An 18,737-nucleotide genomic window follows, 5' to 3' on the forward strand; every position below is an offset into this window, starting at 1 on the left:
CCGGAGAAAAGGAATACGTGACCATTTCTGGTCGGTACCCTTCTTCAGACTGACCTACAAACCTGCACGTCTTTGGAGTGTGGGAGGAAACCGGAGCACCCGGAGAGAACCCATGCGGGTCACAGGGAGAACGTGCAAACTCCGTACAGACAGCGCCCGTAGTCAGGATGGAACCCAGGTCTCTGGCGCTGTGAGGCAGCATAGAAACATAGAAATCAGGTGCAGGAGTAGGCCATTCGGCCCTTCGAGCCTGCACCGCCATTCAATATGATCATGGCTGATCATCCAACTCAGTATCCTGTACCTGCCTTCTCTCCATACCCCCTGATCCCTTTAGCCACATCTAACTCCCTCTTAAATATAGCCAATTAACTGACCTCAACTACCTTCTGCGGCAGAGAATTCCACAGATTCACCACTCTCTGTGTGAAAAATGTTTTTCTCATCTTGGTCCTAAAAGATTTCCCCCTTATCCTTAAACTGTGACCCCTTGTTCTGGACTTCCCCAACATCGGGAACAATCTTCCTGCATCTAGCCTGTCCAACCCCTTACGAATTTTGTAAGTTTCTATAAGATCTCCCCTCAGTCTTCTAAATTCTAGCGAGTACAAACCGAGTCTATCCAGTCTTTCTTCATATGAAAGTCCTGACATCCCAGGAATCAGTCTGGTGAACCTTCTCTGTACTCCCTCTATGGCAAGAATGTCTTTTCTCAGATTAGGAGACCAAAACTGTACGCAATTTTGTGCGCCACCATCCTGACCTCAGGCTCTTCATCTCGCACAGCCTAAAGTTGTAGGACAACTTGTTCTATTTGATCTTATTTGATTGTGCACGCCGGGTTGATTGCATTCGTCGAAACAGGGCGGGCCATGTGAAGGTTGCAATCTCCCACCCCATACCTCAGGCTCTGAAACATGAGTTGACAAACTGTTTTGGCTAATAACCTGTTTTAAATTAATGAGGTTAAGTAGTGAGCAGGTTGGAACAAGAGATGATCAGAGCTCTCTGTCCTTATTACTGAATCCAGTCCACATGGATGGTGAAAGAACCACACAATGCTGAAGTAACTCGGCAGGTCAGACGGGTCTGAAGGACTGTTTTGACCCGAAATGTCACCCATCCATGTCCTCCAGAGATGCTGCCCAACCAGCTGAGTTCACAAGTTACAGTAAAGTTAGGCCATTCGGCCCATCGAGTCAATAGATAATAGGTTCAGGAGTAGGCCATTCGAGCCAGCACCGCCATTCAATGTGATCATGGTGGATCATCCCCAATCAGTACCCTGTTCCTGCCTTCTCCCCACATCCCCTGACTCCGCTATCTTTAGGAGCCCTATCTAGCTCTCCCTTGAAAGTATCCAGAGAACCGGCCTCCACCGCCCTCTGAGGCAGAGAATTCCACAGACTCATCACTCTCTGTGTGAAAAAGTGTTTCCTCGTCTCCGTTCTAAATGGCTTACTCCTTATTCTTAAACTGTGGCCCCTGGTTCTGGACTCCCCCCAACATCGGGACCATGTTTCCTGCCTCTAGCGTGTCCAAACCCTTAACAATCTTATATGTTTCAATAAGATTCCCTCTCATCCTTCTGTACTCCAGAGTGTACAAGCCCAGCCGCTCCATTCTCTCAGCATATGACAGTCCCGCCATCCCGGGAATTAACCTGGTGAACCTACGCTGCACTCCCTCAATAGCAAGAATGTCCTTCCTCAAATTAGGGGACCAAAACTGCACACAATACTCCAGGTGTGGCCTTGTGGTCTCACTGGGGCCTCACTAAGGCGCCGTGCGATTGGCAGCCCCGCCAACAATGTCTGTTTTTTCATCTTTTTAACATTTTTTTAGTGTGTGTTAAAAGTCTGTAAATGTCCTCGGGTTTGTTTTATGTGAGGTGAGGGGGTCGGGGGAAACATTTCTCTCAGTTCCTAACCTTGCTGAACCAGCGATTCATTCTCAGATCGCATTCTCCGGTCGCTCTGCGGCCTACCATCGATGGAGCTGGAGGCCTCCTCAGACTGACCTTGGGCCCCTCTGGGGAGCGTGGACTTAACATCGGAGTTGATCCCTTGCCTGGGATCGACGCTCAAACCTGCGACCTGCGAACATTACACTGAGAGCTCGATATCTCGGGAGAGGCCGAGTCGGAAGCTCCAGCAACACAGAGGCTCGACCAGCCCCGACCCGGGGTTGGATCGCTCGGTGCGGGGGAGCTGACACCCCCCCCGATACAGGAGCTGATTGCCCCGACGTGGAGGGCCCAAACACCGCCGGCTACGAGAGTCAAGATCGTCCCGTCAACAAAGGGCTCGAGGCCCTTGTCCGCGGGTGAGCAAAGAAGGGAAGAGATTGAACTTTTTTTCACCTTCCATCACAGTGAGGAATGTGGAGGAGTCACTGTGGTGGATGTTTATGTTAAAATGTGGTTTGTGTGTTCTGTTGCTTTTTATTTGCCTGACTGACTTGGCAAATGATATTCCTTGTATGTTGCAAAAACATACTTGGCTAATAAAGTATTGTTGTGATTGTGATCTCGGGCGCTGTCTGTCTGTGTGGAGTTTGCACGTTCTCCTGTGGCCGTGTGCGTTTCCCCCAGGTGCTTCCTCCCACACCTGCGTAGGTGCTAAGTACATCAGGTGCCTGTGCCATGGGGTCTGAAAACAGTTCTTCATTGGTCTTTGACGTCAATGGATTTCAGGACCACTCGAGTACCAAGTACTGGTGGAAATGCACTTTAGCTTAGTTCAGCGCGGAAACAGGCCCTTCGGCCCACCGAGTCTGTGCCGACCAGCGATCCCCGCACACTGACACTACCCTACACACAATTTCCAATTTACAACCCACGCGGGTCACGGGGAGAACGTACAAACTCCGTACAGACAGCACCCGTGGTCGGCATCGAACCTGGGTCTGCATACACTGTAAGGCAGCGACTCAGTTCCTGAATCATTGGTCAGCATGGACTCGGTGGGCCGAAGGGCCTGTTTCCACGCTGGATCTCTAAAGTACAATCATGAGTTAGTCAATGCAAACAGACCCTTCAGCCCATCGAGTGTGTTGACCATCAACCACCCATTCACTGTCATCATAGATTCATAGAACTGAACAGCACGGAAACAGGCCCTTCGGCCCATCGTGTGTGTGCCAGCCATGAACCATCCATGTACTGTAATGAGAAGGAACATGCGTCTTCTCTTGCCTCTAGTTCTTCTCTCTCCTTTCCCCCCGCCCCCTCCCTCCACCTGCCCAAATTTCAGTACAGACCCAAAACGTCACCTACATATTTTCTCCAGAGATGCTGCCTGACCCACTGAGTTATTCCAGCTCACTCTCTATCTCTCTGTCACTCTCTCTGTCTCTATTGCGATTGGGACTACCACAATATGGGCTTGGACACGCTAGAGGCAGGAAACATGTTCCCAATGTTGGGGGAGTCCAGAACCAGGGGCCACACACAGTTTAAAAATAAGGGGGAGGCCATTTAGAGCGGAGACGAGGAAACACTTTTTCTCACAGAGAGTGGTGAGTCTGTGGAATTCTCTGCCTCGGAGGGCGGTGGAGGCCGGTTCTCTGGATACTTTCAAGAGAGAGCTAGATAGGGCTCTTAAAGATAGCGGAGTCAGGGGATATGGGGAGAAGGCAGGAACGGGGTACTGATTGGGGACGATCAGCCATGATCACATTGAATGGCGGGGCTGGCTCGAAGGGCCGAATGTCCTACTCCTGCACCTATTGTCTATTGTCTAATATGCCAACTTGGTCGGCATGGACAAGGTGGGCCGAAGGGCCTGTCTCCATGCTGGTACGAATGTGGAATGACTGACGATCATTTTTAGCAGCTTGCGATTATAATTTAGTTTTAATGAATCATACATCCTGACTCAGTGAATTCCTATCAACCTCATTCCTTAACGATATGCTTCCACCTCACTGGAGAAACAGAACCAACTATGAACAATGGTTAATCCAAACAAACGCGAGGTGGACAATCTCTTTGGGCAGAGTAACAGAGTCCTCGTGGCCCGGCTCTGGTCCAGGGCTCTGGGTGAAGCAAGCAGTCTCTCGCTGTCGTGGAACGCCTGCTCAGTCTCCCTACGCCAGGGCTAGCCGGCCGCGGAGAGAGTCATCCACCTCCTGCAGTGATTCCATGCTGTCCCACCAAGGCTGGGTCAAAGCGACCAGAACAAGCTCACTGTCCATCCATCCTCTTTCACTTCCCACGCGCCGCTCCTGATGCAGTCAGTGTAGAATCTACAATTAAACTGCGTGTGTGTGTGTGTGAGAGAGAGAGAGGCGCTGATTGTGTGTGTGAGTGTGTGTGCGAATGTGTGTGTGTGAGACAGTGTGTGTGTGTGTGTGTGTGTGTGTGTGTGAGAGTGATTGTGTGTGTGAGACAGTGAATGTGTGCGTATGTGTGTGAGAGAGTGCGAGTGTGTGTGTGTGTGTGAGAGTGAGTGTGTGTGCGAATGTGTGTGTGTGTGTGTGTGTGTGTGAGACAGTGATTGTGTGCGAATGTGTGTGTGAGTGAGTGTGTGCGAATGAGTGTGAGAGAGAGTGAGTGTGTGTGTGAGACAGTGATTGTGTGCGAATGTGTGTGAGTGAGTGTGTGTGACAGTGAGTGTGTGTGTGTGTGTGTGTGAGAGAGTGAGTGTGAGTGAGTGTGTGTGTGTGTGAGTGAGTGTGTGCGAATGTGTGAGTGAATTTGTGCGAATGTGTGTGTGTGTGTGTGTGTGTGACAGTGAGTGTGTGTGTGTGTGTGTGTGAGTGTGTGTGCGTGCGTGTGTGAGAGAGAGTGAGTGTGAGTGTGTGTGTGAGAGACAGTGAGTGTGTGTGTGTATGTGTGTAAGAGTGTGAGTGTGTGTGTGTGTGTGAGACAGTGAGTGTGTGTGTGTGTGTGTGTGAGAGAGTGAGTGTGAGTGAGTGTGTGTGTGTGTGTGTGTGTGTGTGCGTGCGTGTGTGTATGTGTGTGAGAGAGTGAGTGTGTGTGTGTGTGTGTGTGTGTGTGTGCGTGCGTGTGTGTATGTGTGTGAGAGAGAGTGAGTGTGTGAGTGTGTGTGTGTGTGCGTGCGTGTGTGTATGTGTGTGAGAGAGAGTGAGTGTGTGAGTGTGAGTGTGCGTGTGTGTATGTGTGTCGGAGAGAGTGAGTGTGTGAGTGTGAGTGAGTGTGTGAATGTGTATGTGTGAGAGATGGTGTGGGTGTGTGAGAGAGGGAGATTGAGTGTGTAAGAGAGGCGCTGATTGTGTGTGCAAATGTGTGTGTGAGAGACTATGTGTGTGACAGAGAGAGACAAAGTGAGAGAAGAGAATGAGGGAGGGGGGAGACCTAGAGGCAGAGAGGGAGGAAGGAGGGAGAGGGAGGGGGTGAGTGTACACGTGTTTACTGAGACTGCATGTGCGTGTGAGAGAGGCTATCTCTAGGTGAGTGTGTGAGACTATGGCCGTGTGAGAGAGACTGTGTGGGGGATTGTGATTGTGTGTGTGTGCGTGTATGAGAGAGAGAGAGTGAGGGATTGTGACTGTGCATGCGTGCGTGAGACTGGGTGTGTGTGAGACTGAGGGAGAGAGAAAGAGAGAATGTGTGTGTGTGTGTGTGTGTGTGTGTGTGTGTGACAGTGAGTGTGTGAAGCAGTGTGTGTGTGTGTGAGAGACAGTGTGCGTGAGACAGTGTGTGCGTGTGTGTGTGCGTGTGTGTGTGTGTGTGTGTGTGTGTGTGGGGGGTGTGCCTGTACCTCTGTTCTCTCTCCTGCGTGTGAGAGAGTGCTGCGTTGCTGGTGCCCCACACACATTGTGGCTCCGTAGCGAAGGGGCCGTGTGGTCACCGTGGGCGAGCGGGGGGGACGGGGACGGAAGAGAAGTGCCGTCCACAGCTCTGGCTGCGTCCCCTTCCACCCGCGAGGGCGTCTCTCTCTCTCTCTCTCTCTCTCCCCCTCTCGCCCTCTGTCCACTGGCTGGCGTTTGCCAGCACACTCCCACTCGCTCACTCCAGCTTGCGCCCGTGTCTGAGGCCCCGGGCCAGGGTGGGCAGGGCGAGGGAGAGGAGAGTCAGCAGCTTCCCGTGGACCATCAGCAGGGCCGTCTGGTGCAGGGACGCCCACATCCGGTAGAAGGGTCCGTGGAAGGGGTCGGACACAGCCGGGCACAGCATGCTGTTCAGGTTCACCATCGTCACCTGCGGGCATGTCCAAACACACAATCACCCCACAGGACCAACCTCACCACAGGAACACACAATCCCCCCCCTCCCCCCCCTCTCCCATTCCCAATCCGACCTTTCTGTCCTGGGCCTCCTCCACCGTAAATTGGAGGAGCAGCACCTCATATTTCGCTTGGGCAGTTTACACCCCAGCGGTATGAACATTGACTTCTCTAATTTCAGGTAGTCCCTGCTTCCTCCCTCCTTCCCCTCCCCTTCCCAGCTCTCCCACAGCCCACTGTCTCCGCCTCTTCCTTTCTTCTTCCCGCCCCCCCCCTCCCCCCCACATCAGTCTGAAGAAGGGTCTCGACCCGAAACGTCACCCATTCCTTCGCTCCATAGATGCTGCCTCACCCGCTGAGTTTCTCCAGCATTTTTGTCGACCTTAGATTTCTACAGCATCTGCAGTTCCTTCTTAAACATCTCGTCCATGCCACAGGAACAGGTCACCGCGCCCGCGCCGCGCCCTCCAACACAAATAGGGTCGCCAACTTCCTCACTCCCAAATAAGGGACAAAAGGTCAAAATACGGGACAAATTCCCGACAGAAATTCGTTGATTGACTGGGCCGTGGCTGGGTGAATGATGAGTTGGCCCCGGGTGCTGGACTGTACACAAAGCCCAGCCGGCGGGCCAGCTGAGGAGTTTTGGCCCGGGGGCCGCGCGCAAAGTCCGGCGCCCCGTCCAACTCGTGAACCGATGATCGGCCGTGAGAAGGAGGGGTGGTGGTGGTGTCGGCGGTCAGCGAAGGTCCGAAGGTCGGACAGCTGGCCGGGCTGCCAACCGACCGATGGGGCCACGGGCGAGGGGCTGATGCTGCTTCTGCTGCTGCTGCTGCTGCACTCCACGGGCTGCACTACGTCGGGACGGGTGAGGCGGGGCTGGACGCAGCGCTCCGACCCGACAGTCCCCTCGACCCGAGTAGTAGCGGTCAAATACGGGACAAGGGCGGTCCTTATTCTTGACCACGATCATAGGGCATTCTTGCTATTGAGGGAGTGCAGCATAGGTTCACCAGGTTAATTCCCAGGATGGCGGGAATTGTTAAGGGCTTGGACACGCTAGAGGCAGGAAACATGTTCCCGATGTTGGGGGAGTCCAGAACCAGGGGCCACGCACAGTTTAAGAATAAGGAGTAAGCCATTTAGAACGGAGACGAGGAAACACTTTTTCTCACAGAGAGTTGTGAGTCTGTGGAATTCACTGCCTCAGAGGGCGGTGGAGGCCGGTTCTCTGGATGCTTTCAAGACAGAGCTATATAGGGCTCTTAAAGATAGTGGAGTCAGGGGATATGTCGAGAAGGCAGGAATGGGATACTGATTGTGGATGATCAACCATGATCACATTGAATGGCGGTGCTGGCTCAAAGGGCCGAATGGCCTACACCTGCACCTATTGTCTATGGTCTTTAACATAGAACTACAGGGTGGGAAGGAACTGGAGATGCAGGTTTAAACCGAAGAAAGACACAAAATGCTGGAGTACATCAGCGGGACAGGCAGCGTCTCTGGAGAGAAGGAATGGGTGACGCTTTGGGTCGAGACCCTTCTTCAGACCCTGTTGACTTAAAAGGCAGTAATTTCCCGTTAGATCCATCCTTATCCATTGAATACAAACCTAGCCGCAAAAATAGGTTCTATGTATATATGTGCGGCCTACTCACCAGGGCCAGGGCCTGAAGGATGGTGTAGTGGTAGAGAAACAGCAGTCCTGTAGCCAACACTGCCCACTTGAAGTCTCCCAAAGGCTCCGGCTTGTATACACCTGGAGGATGCAGGCAAGAGGATTATTCATCGTAGACCACGTGCACATCCGAGAGGCAAGAGTGATTTATTGTCATGTGCCTCCGAAACGGAACAATGAAATTCTTACTAGCAGCGGCACAACAGCTATGTAAGCATAGCACTATGTAAAATATATGTGTCAAATATATATCTGTATGTGTGTGTATAAATATAAATATCCTAATCTGAGGAAAGACATTCTTGCCATAGAGGGAGTACAGAGAAGGTTCACCAGACTGATTCCTGGGATGACAGGACTTTCATATGAAGAAAGACTGGATAGACTCGGCTTGTACTCGCTAGAATTTAGAAGATTGAGGGGGGATCTTATAGAAACTTACAAAATTCTTAAGGGGTTGGACAGGCTGGATGCAGGAAGATTGTTCCCGATGTTGGGGAAGTCCAGAACAAGGGGTCGCAGTTTAAGGATAAGGGGGAAATCTTTTAGGACCGAGATGAGAAAAACATTTTTCACACAGAGAGTGGCGAATCTCTGGAATTCACTGCCACAGAAGGTAGTTGAGGCCAGTTCGTTGGCTATATTTAGATGAGTTAGATGTGGCTAAAGGGATCAGGGGTTATGGAGAGAGGACAGGTACAGGATACTGAGTTGGATGATCAGCCATGATCATATTGAATGGCGGTACAGGCTCGAAGGGCCGAATGGCCTACTCCTGCACCTATTTTCTATGTTTCTATGTTTCTATATTTCTATATATCATATCATATACTTATTAAAACTCTGATCTTGTACATGTGTATATGTGTGTATACGTGTGTGTATATGTGTGTGTATAAATATATATATATCATATCATATACCATATCATATCATATCATATATATCATATCATTAAAACTCTGATCTTGTACGTGTGTATATGTGTGTGTGTGTGTATATATGTGTGTGTGTATATGTGTGTGTCTGTTTCTTAAACGATGGGATCATCCCAGCCTCAGCCACCTCCTCTGGCACCTCCTCAGATTCTTATTAAATCTTTTCCCCTTCACCTTGAACCCATGTCCTCTGGTCCTCGATTCACCTGCTCTGGGCAAGAGACTCTGTGCATCTACCCGATCTATTCCTCTCATGATTTTGTGCACCTCTATAAGATCACCCCTCATCCTCCTGCGCTTCATAGAATAGAGACCCAGCCTTCTCAACCTCTCCCTGTAGCTCACACCCTCTAGTCCTGGCAACATCCTCGTAAATCTTTTCTGAACCCTTTCAAGCTTGACAACATCTTTCCTATAACATGGTGCCCAGAACTGAACACAATATTCTAAATGTGGTCTCACCAACGTCTTATACAACTGCAACATGGCCTCCCAACTTCTATACTCAATACTCTGACTGATGAAGGCCAAAGTGCTAAAAGCCTTTTTCACCACCTTATCTACCTGCGACTCGACCTTCAAGGAACCATGCACCTGTACTCCTAGATCCCACTGTTCTACAACACTACCCAGAGGCCTACCATTCACTGTGTAGGTCCTGCCCTTGTTCGACATCCCAAATGCAACACCTCACACTTCTCTGTATTAAATTCCATCAACCATTCCTCCGCCCACCTGGCCAATCGATCCAGATCCTGCTGCAATCGTTCACAACCATCTTCACTATCTGCAAAACCACTCACTTTTGTATCATCAGCAAACTTGATAGGAACAGAATTAGGCCGTTTGGCCCATCAAGTCTACTCCACCATTCAATCATGGCTGATCTATCTCTCCCTCCTAACACCATTCTCCTGCCTTCTCCCCATAACCCCTGACACCCGTACTGATCCAGAATCTGTCTATCTCTGCCTTAAAAATATCCACTGACTTGGCCTCCACAGCCGTCTGTGGCAAAGAATTCCACATATTCACCACCCTCTGATTAAAGAAATTCCTCCTCATCTCCTTCCTCTGGTTTCTTCCTACATCCAAAAGACGTGTGGATTTAATCAGTTAGTTGGCCCTCTGTAAAACTGCCCCCAAGTGTGTAGGGGGGAGTGGATAAGAAAGGGCGATAACATAGAACTAGTATGAATGGGTGATCGATGGTGAGCGTGGGAACTAGTGTGGACTCGATGGGCCGAAGGGCCTGTTTCCTTGCTGTAAAAACTAAACTGGTGACAAATTTCAAAGAATTCGCTAAGGCATCATGGAAATTCAAATCTATCAACAGACAAGATCTAGAATAGGTTTCTCATCACTCGGCATGGCCCCTACAACTCTCACCAACTTCTACAGATGCGCTGTGGTCAGCGTTTTATCAGGATGCATCACAGCACGGTTTGGGAACGGCTCCGTCCAAGACCCGCGAGAAATCGCAGAGAATTGTGGACGCAGCCCAGATCGTCACACAAACCAGCCTCCCTTCCATCGACTCCATCTACACCTCACGCTGCCTCGGCAAGGCCAGCAGCATCATCAAGGACCAGTCTCACCCCCCCGGTCACTCCCTCTTCTCCCCTCTCCCATCGGGCAAGAGGTACAGAAGTGTGAAAACGAACGCACACCTTCAGATTCAGAGAACAGTTTCTTCCCGGCTGTTATCAGGCAACTGAACCATCCTACCACAACCAGAGAGCGGTCCTGAACTACTATCTACCTCATTGATGTCCCTCAGACTATACTTGATCGGACTTTGCTTGCTTTATCTTGCACTAAACGTTATTCCCTTTATCCTGTATCTGTACACTGTGGACGGCTCGATTGTAATCATGTATTGTCTTTCCGCTGACTGGTTAGCGCGCAACAAAAAGCTTTTCACTGTACCTCGGTACACGTGACAATAAACTGAAACTCAAAACTAATCCTTATGTGGGTGAAGGAACTGCAGACGCTGGTTTACACCGAAGATAGACACAAAAAGCTGGAGTAACTCAGCAGGACAGGCAGCATCTCTGGAGAGAAGGAATGGTGACGTTTCGGGTCGAGACCCTTCTTCAGGCCGAGAGTCAGGGGAGAGGGAGACACGGAGATAAGGAAGTGTAAGAGATCAAAAGAAATGAAGTCAAGGTGCAACAAAGCAGACAGAGATAAAATGTAATCAGGGGACAGTCAGACTGGTGGGAGAACTGGGAAGGAGAGAGGGAAAGCGAGGGTTACGAAGATAGAGACGCCAATGTTCATACCGCTGGGGTGTATCATACTAATCCTTACCGCCTCTGTTGAGCAGGTAAAACGGAACAACATACATGAGGACATGCTGGATATAATATACCTCCGTTTCAAAGGGCAGCTGCAAGCAACAAGACACAGAGATTAAGGACACAACATTATTATTGTTTGTGCTTTTTGTGTGTACGTATGTGTAAATATATATATGTGTGGTGTGTGTGCGTGTGCGCGCGTGCGTGTGTGTTTCTGTGTGTCTGTTTCTGTGCATGTGTGTTTCTGTGTGTGTGTGTGTGTTTCTGTGTGTGTGTCTTTGTATGTGTCTGTTTCTGTGTGTGTGTGTGTGCGTGTCTGTGTGTGTGTGCGTGTGTGTGTGCTTGTGTGTGTGTGCGCGTGTGTGTCCGTGTGCGTGTGTCTGCGTGCGTGTGCGTGTGTGTGTCTGTATATGTGTGTGTCTGTCTGTTTGTGTCTGTGTGTGCATGTGTGTCTGTGTATGTCTGTCTGTCTGTCTGTGTATGTGTGTGTGTGTGTGTGTGTGTTTGTATGTGTCTGTTTCTGTGTGTGTGTGCGTGTGTGTGCGCGTGTGCACGTGTGTGTCCGTGTGCGTGTGTGTCTGCGTGCGTGTGCGCATGTGTGTCTATATGTGTGTGTCTGTCTGTTTGTGTCTGTGTGTGCGTGTGTGTCTGTGTATGTGTGTGTGTCTGTCTGTTTGTGTCTGTGTGTGCATGTGTGTGTGTGTGTATGTGTATGTGTGTGTATATATTACATATATGTGTGTGTATGTGTATTTTTTTCAGAACGTTTTTTTCTCGTATTGTATGATATTGTTTACAGCGCATTATGTTTCCATATTGTGTTGTGCTGCAGCGAGTGAGAATGTCATTGTTCTATCTGGGACAATAAAACTATCACATGACAATAAAACTCTCTTGACTCTTGACTTTTAAAAGCAAAGTAAGTTCATAAATGATTGTATCAAAATGACCCTCCTTCACATCCAAGATGGCGGCCTACCCAGGCGACTATTTTCGCACTACCCACAGAAGCAGATCTATAAAGATTGTTAAGGGTTTGGACACGCTACAGGCAGGAAACATGTTCCCGATGTTGGGGGAGTCCAGAACCAGGGGCCACACAGTTTAAGAATAAGGGGTAAGCCATTTAGAACGGGGATGAGGAAACACTTTTTTCTCACAGAGAGTTGTGAATTTTCTGCCTCAGAGGGCGGTGGAGGCCGGTTCTCTGGATGCTTTCAAGAGAGAGCTAGATAGGGCTCTTAAAGATAGCGGAGTCAGGGGATATGGGGAGAAGGCAGGAACGGGATACTGATTGGGGATGATCAGCCATGATCACATTGAATGGCCAGATACCAAGACAGACACCATTGTATGCAGAAGCCGAGAAGTGTGTTTAGCTCTGGCTGTACAACATCTAATCTTCTCGATAAGAAGAACACACCAGGGACATTTTTTACATTTATACCCAGCCAATTAACCTACAAACCTGCAAGTCTTTGGAGTGTGGGAAGAAATCGAAGATCTCGGAGAAAACCCACGCAGGTCACGGGGAGAACGTGCAAACTCCGTACAGACAGCGCCCGTGGTCGGGATCGAACCCGGGTCTCTGGCGCTGTGAGGCAGCAACTCTACCGCTGTGCCACCGTGTTGCCTCCTACACTGTGGACGGCTCGATTGTAATCATGTATTGTCTTTCTGCTGACTGGTTAGCACGCAACAAAAAGCTTTTCACTGTAGCTCGGTACACGTGACAATAAACTCAACTAAACTTTTAAGAAAGAACTGCAGATGCTGGAAAAATCGAAGGTCGACAAAAATGCTGGAGAAACTCAGCGGGTGAGGCAGCATCTATGGAGTGAAGGAATAGGCGACGTTTCAGGTTGAGACCTTTCTTCAGACTGATGTGGGGGTGGGGGGGGGGAGGGAAGAAGAAAGGAAGAGGCGGAGACAGTGGGCTGTGGGAGAGCTGGGAAGGGGAGGGGAAGGAGGGAGAAAGCAAGGACTACCTGAAATTGTAGAAGTCAATGTTCATACCGCTGGGGTGTAAACTGCCCAAGCGAAATATGAGGTGCTGCTCCTCCAATTTACGGTGGGACTCACTCTGGCCATGGAGGAGGCCCAGGACGGAAAGGTCGGATATGGAATGGGAGGGGGATTTGAAGTGCTGACGTTTTTTTTTCTCATCTCGGTCCTAAAAGATTTCCCCCTTATCCTTAAACTGTGACCCCTTGTTCTGGACTTCCCCAACATCGGGAATAATCTTCCTGCATCTAGCCTGTCCAACCCCTTAAGAATTTTGTAAGTTTCTATAAGATCCCCCCTCAATCTTCTAAATTCTAGCGAGTACAAGCCGAGTCTATCCAGTCTTTCTTCATATGAAAGTCCTGCCATCCCAGGAATCAGTCTGGTGAACCTTCTCTGTACTCCCTCTATGGCAAGAATGTCTTTCCTCAGATTAGGAGACCAAAACTGCGCGCAATACTCCAGGTGTGGTCTCACCAAGGCCCTGGACAAATGCAGTAGAACCTCCCAGCTCCCTGTACCTTCTTCCCGATAGCTGTGGTGACACCAGTGTGTGGTCTGGGTGGCGTGGGACTGTGAGAATTTTATTGCGTGCTACAAGCACAAAGCTTTAGGGTGACAATAGACAATAGACAATAGGAACGGGGTACTGATTGGGGATGATCAACCATGATCACATTGAAAGGGGAGAGACAAGACTTTGCCTTCCATCACAGTGAGGAGGAGACTCACTGTGATGAATGTTTGTGTGAATTGTGTTGGTGTGTGTCTTGGTTCTTTTCTTGTTGTATGTCTGCAGAAACCAAATTTTGTTTGAACTTCATTTGAGGTTCAAATGACAATAAACGGTATTATTACTATAACAGGCAATAGGTGCAGGAGTAGGCCATTCGGCCCTTCGAGCCAGCACCGCCATTCAATGTGATCATGGCTGATCATCCCCAATCAGTACCCCGTTCCTGCCTTCTCCCCATATCCCCTGACTCCGCTATCTTTAAGGGCCCTATCTAGCTCTCTCTTGAAAGAAACTGAGGCAGAGAATTCCACACACTCACAACTCTGTGAAAGGATGAAAGGGGTAAAGTTCAAATGAGATGTGCGGGGCAAGTTTAAAAAAAAAATACACGGAGGGTGGTGGGTGCCTGGAACGCACTGCCAGGGGTGGTGGTGGAGGCAGAGACGATAGTGGTGTCTGAAGAAGGGTCTAGACCCGAAACGTCACCTATTCCTTCGCTCCATAGATGCTGCCTCACACCCGCTGAGTTTCTCCAGCATTTTTATCTTCCTTAGATTTTTCCAGCATCTGCAGTTCTTTCTTAAATGTGGTGTCTGAAGAAGGGTCTCGACCCGAAACGTCACCTATTCCTTCGTACCATAGATGCTGCCTCACCCACTGAGTTTCTCCAGCATTTTTGTCTACATAGAAAATAGGTGCAGGAGTAGGCCATTCGGCCCTTCGAGCCTGCACCGCCATTCAATATGATCATGGCTGATCATCCAACTCAGTATCCTGTACCTGCCTTCTCTCCATACCCCCTGATCCCTTTAGCCACAAGGGCCACATCTAACTCCCTCTTAAATATAGCCAATGAACTGTGGCCTCAACTACCCTCTGTGGCAGAGAGTTCCAGAGATTCACCGCTCTCTGTGTGAAAAAGTTTCTTCTCATCTCGGTCCTAAAGGATTTCCCCCTTATCCTTAAACTGTGACCCCTTGTCCTGGACTTCCCCAACATCGGGAGCAATCTTCCTGCATCTAGCCTGTCCAACCCCATAAGAATTTTGTAGTTTCTATAAGATCCCCTCTCAATCTCCTAAATTCTAGCGAGTACAAGCCAAGTCTATCCAGTCTTTCTTCATATGAAAGTCCTGACATCCCAGGTATCAGTGAGGCACATGGATATGTATGACGTGCAGGCAGAGGAGATTAATTTAACTTGACATTGTTAGTGACATTGGCGGGGACATTGTGACCTGCTCCTGTGCTGAGCTGTTCAATGTTGTATTTAAAGGAAAACTCCCCTCATTCTCGTCTGTGACAATTTGTATTGCTTGTTGTAAGGGCAAAGCTTTAGGGTGACAACAGACAACAGGTGCAGGAGTAGGCCATTCGGCCCTTCGAGCCAGCACCGCCATCCAATGTGATCATGGCTGATCATCCCCAATCAGTACCCCGTTCCTGCCTTCTCCCCATATCCCCTGACGCCGTTATCTTTAAGAGCCCTATCTAGCTCTCTCTTGAAAACATCCAGTGAATTGGCAAAAACACAGGGCCACAAAACATATAAAATAGGTGCAGTAGTAGGCCATTCGGCCCTTCGATCCAGCACCGCCATTCAATATGATCATGGCTGATCATCCCCAATCAGTACCCCCGTTCCTGCTTTCTCCCCATATCCCTTGATTCCGTTTGCCCCAAGAGCTAAATCTAACTCTCTCTTGAAAACATCCAGTGAATCGGCCTCCACTGCCTTCTGTGGCAGAGAATTCCACAGATTCACAACTCTCTGGGTGAAAACGTTTTGAATAATAATATACGAGTGAGAACAAAAGGTTCGATGTGTGTACACCGAGTTCACGCCGACCTGCGACCCCCGCTCACTAAAGGGCCTGTCTCAGTTTCATGACCTAACTCACGACCTCTGCCGAGTTTGCCCTTGACTCATACTCGCAGCATGGTCATCACGAGGTCGTGGGAGGTCGTAGGTAGGTCGTAGCAGGCCGTGATGCTAGCCGTGGCATCAAGTAGGTCGGGGCGTTTTTTCTAGCCTGACGAAAAATGTCCACGAGTAAACAAGGTCGTGAATTAGGTTGTGAAAGTGGGACAGGCCCTTAACCCTATCCTAATTCAATGGATTAGGAATGAATTAGGATAGTGTGAGTGTGCGGGGATCGCTGGTCTACACACCTTTAACTTTTTTTCTCTCTTGTTTGTTAGATTGTTTACAGAGCACTATGTTTCCATATTGTGTTGTGCTGCTGCAAGTTAGAATGTCATTGTTCTATCTGGAACACAAACATGTAGACACAGGTAGACACAAAATGCAGGAGTGACTCAGCGGGTGAGGCTGCATGTCCATTGTCACCCTAAAGCTTTGCTGCAGGTTGGACTTTCTAACCAACAGACCCCAGTCTGTTAGGTCAGACAATCACACCTCTTCAACCCTCACCCTGAACACCGGCGTTCCACAGGGCTGTGTGCTGAGCCCCCTCCTCTACTCCCTCTTCACCTACGACTGCACACCTGTACATGGTACTAACACCATCATCAAGTATGCAGATGATACAACGGTGATTGGCCTCATCAGCAACAACGATGAGTCGGCCTACAGGGAGGAGGTCCAGCTCCTAGCTGCATGGTGCGCTGACAACAACCTGGCCCTTAACTCCAAGAAGACCAAGGAGCTCATTGTAGACTTCAGGAAGTCCAGGGGCGGCACGCACACCCCCATCCACATTAACGGGACGGAGGTGGAACGTGTTTCCAGCTTCAGGTTCCTGGGGGTCAACATCTCCGATGACCTCTCTTGGACCCACAATACCTCAACTTTGGTCAAGAAGGCTCACCAGCGTCTCTTCTTCCTGAGGAGACTGAAGAAGGTCCATCTGTCTCCTCAGATTCTGGTGAACTTCTACCGCTGCACCATCGAGAGCATCCTTACCAACTGCATCACAGTATGGTATGGCAACTGCTCTGTCTCCGACCGGAAGGCATTGCAGAGGGTGGTGAAAACTGCCCAACGCATCACCGGTTCCTCGCTCCTCTCCATTGAGTCTGTCCAAAGCAAACGATGTCTGCGGAGGGTGCTCAGCATCGCCAAGGACTGCTCTCACCCCAACCATGGACTGTTTACCCTCCTACCATCTGGGAGGCGCTACAGGTCTCTCCGTTGCCGAACCAGCAGGTCCAGGAACAGCTTCTTCCCGGCGGCTGTTACATTGCTCAACAATGTACCTCGGTGATTGCCAATCACCACCCCCGAACACTCCTTCCACCAGAAAATAATTGCACTACTACGACTGTATGCACGTAAATATATTTATTTATTGCTCATATTCTATGTCGCTCTTCTAGGGAGATGCTAACTGCATTGTGTTGTCCCTGTACTGTACACTGACAATGACAATCAAGTTTGAATCTGAATCTGATCTCTGGAGAGAAGGAATGGGCGACGTTTCGGGTCGAGACCCTCTTCAGACCGATGTCAGGGGAGGGGGCGGGGCAGGGATAGAATGTAGTCGGAGGACAGTAAGACTTGTGGGAGAACTGGGGAAGGGGTGGGGGATGGAGAGAGAGGGTAAAGCAAGGGCTATCTTGAAGTTAGAGAAGTCAATGTTCATACAGCTGGGGTGTAAACTGCCCAAGCGAAATATGAGGTGCTGTTCCTCCAATCTGCCGCTAGGCCTCACTCTGACAATGGAGGAGGCCCAGGACAGGAAAGGTCAGTGTGGGAATGGGAGGGGGAGTTGAAAGTGCTGGGCCACCGGGAGATCAGGTAGGTTGCAACTGGACTGAGCGGAGGTGTTCCAAACACGCTTGGACTCTGTGGGCCGAAGGAACTCGTTTCCACGCTGCATCTCTAAACTAAGGTAGCAGAACAGCAGATATTGAAGATAAACAATAGATAACAGGTGCAGGAGTAGGCCATTCGGCCCTTCGAGCCAGCACCGCCATTCAATGTGACCATGGATGATCATCCCCAATCAGTACCCCGTTCCTGCCTTCTCCCCATATCCCCTGACTCCGCTATCTTTAAGAGCCCTATCCAGCTCTCTCTTGAAAGTATCCAGAGAACCGGCCTCCACCGCCCTCTGAGGCAGAGAATTCCACAGACTCACAACTCTCTGTGAGAAAAAGTGTTTCCTCGTCTCCGTTCTAAATGGCTTACTCCTTATTCTTAAACTGTGTGGCCCCTGGTTCTGGACTCCCCCCAACATCGGGAACATGTTTCCTGCCTCTAGCGTGTCCAAACCCTTAATAATCTTATATGTTTCAATAAGATGCCCTCTCATCCTTCTAAACTCCAGAGTGTACAAGCCCAGCCGCTCCATTCTCTCAGCATATGACAGTCCCGCCATCCCGGGAATTAACCTTGTAAACCTACGCTGCACAAAATAGTGACAAGGACATTCTGAACAGTCTCCTTTGATGGAACAACTTACCAGCCTGGTGTTGAGTACGGGGAACACAAGGGCCAGAAGAGGTCCGTTCAACATGTGCACATGTAACCTGCGGGAGGAAACACGCCAAGAATGACACGCGTGAACAAACGTCAGGTTGCACGCTTCCCAGTTTTGGTTCAGTTTAGTTTAGAGATACAGCGTGGGAATAGGCCCGAGTCTGCACCGACCAGCGATCCCCGCACACTAACACTATCCCACACACATTTATACCAAAGCCAATTAACCTACGAACCTGTCCCCTCGTTCTCGATTCCCCTACTCTGGGCTGTGTATTTACCCCATCTATTCACCTCATGATCTTGTACACCTCTACGAGATCACCGCTCACCCTCCTGTGCTCCCAAGGAATAAGGTCTTAGCCTGCCCAACCTCTCCTTGTAGCCCAGGCCCTCGAGTTGTGGCAACAATCCTCGTGAATTGGCATGAATAACAA

At 49.8% G+C, this 18,737-nt stretch overlaps 1 protein-coding gene across 1 annotated transcript; it reads right to left on the reverse strand.

Moving 5' to 3' along the window:
- Positions 1 to 5,581: 5,581 nt before the first annotated feature.
- LOC116970360 (transmembrane protein 164-like) lies at positions 5,582 to 18,405 on the reverse strand (the record flags this gene model as incomplete). Its single annotated transcript, XM_033017024.1, has 4 exons — positions 5,582 to 6,166; positions 7,854 to 7,954; positions 11,128 to 11,206; positions 18,284 to 18,405. Coding segments are annotated over 4 exons (494 nt in total), but the record flags the coding sequence as incomplete, so codon positions are not given.
- Positions 18,406 to 18,737: the final 332 nt, after the last annotated feature.

This window comes from Amblyraja radiata, unplaced genomic scaffold (genome assembly GCF_010909765.2).
Source record: "Amblyraja radiata isolate CabotCenter1 unplaced genomic scaffold, sAmbRad1.1.pri scaffold_789_ctg1, whole genome shotgun sequence".
NCBI classification, from domain to species: Eukaryota; Metazoa; Chordata; class Chondrichthyes; order Rajiformes; family Rajidae; genus Amblyraja; species Amblyraja radiata.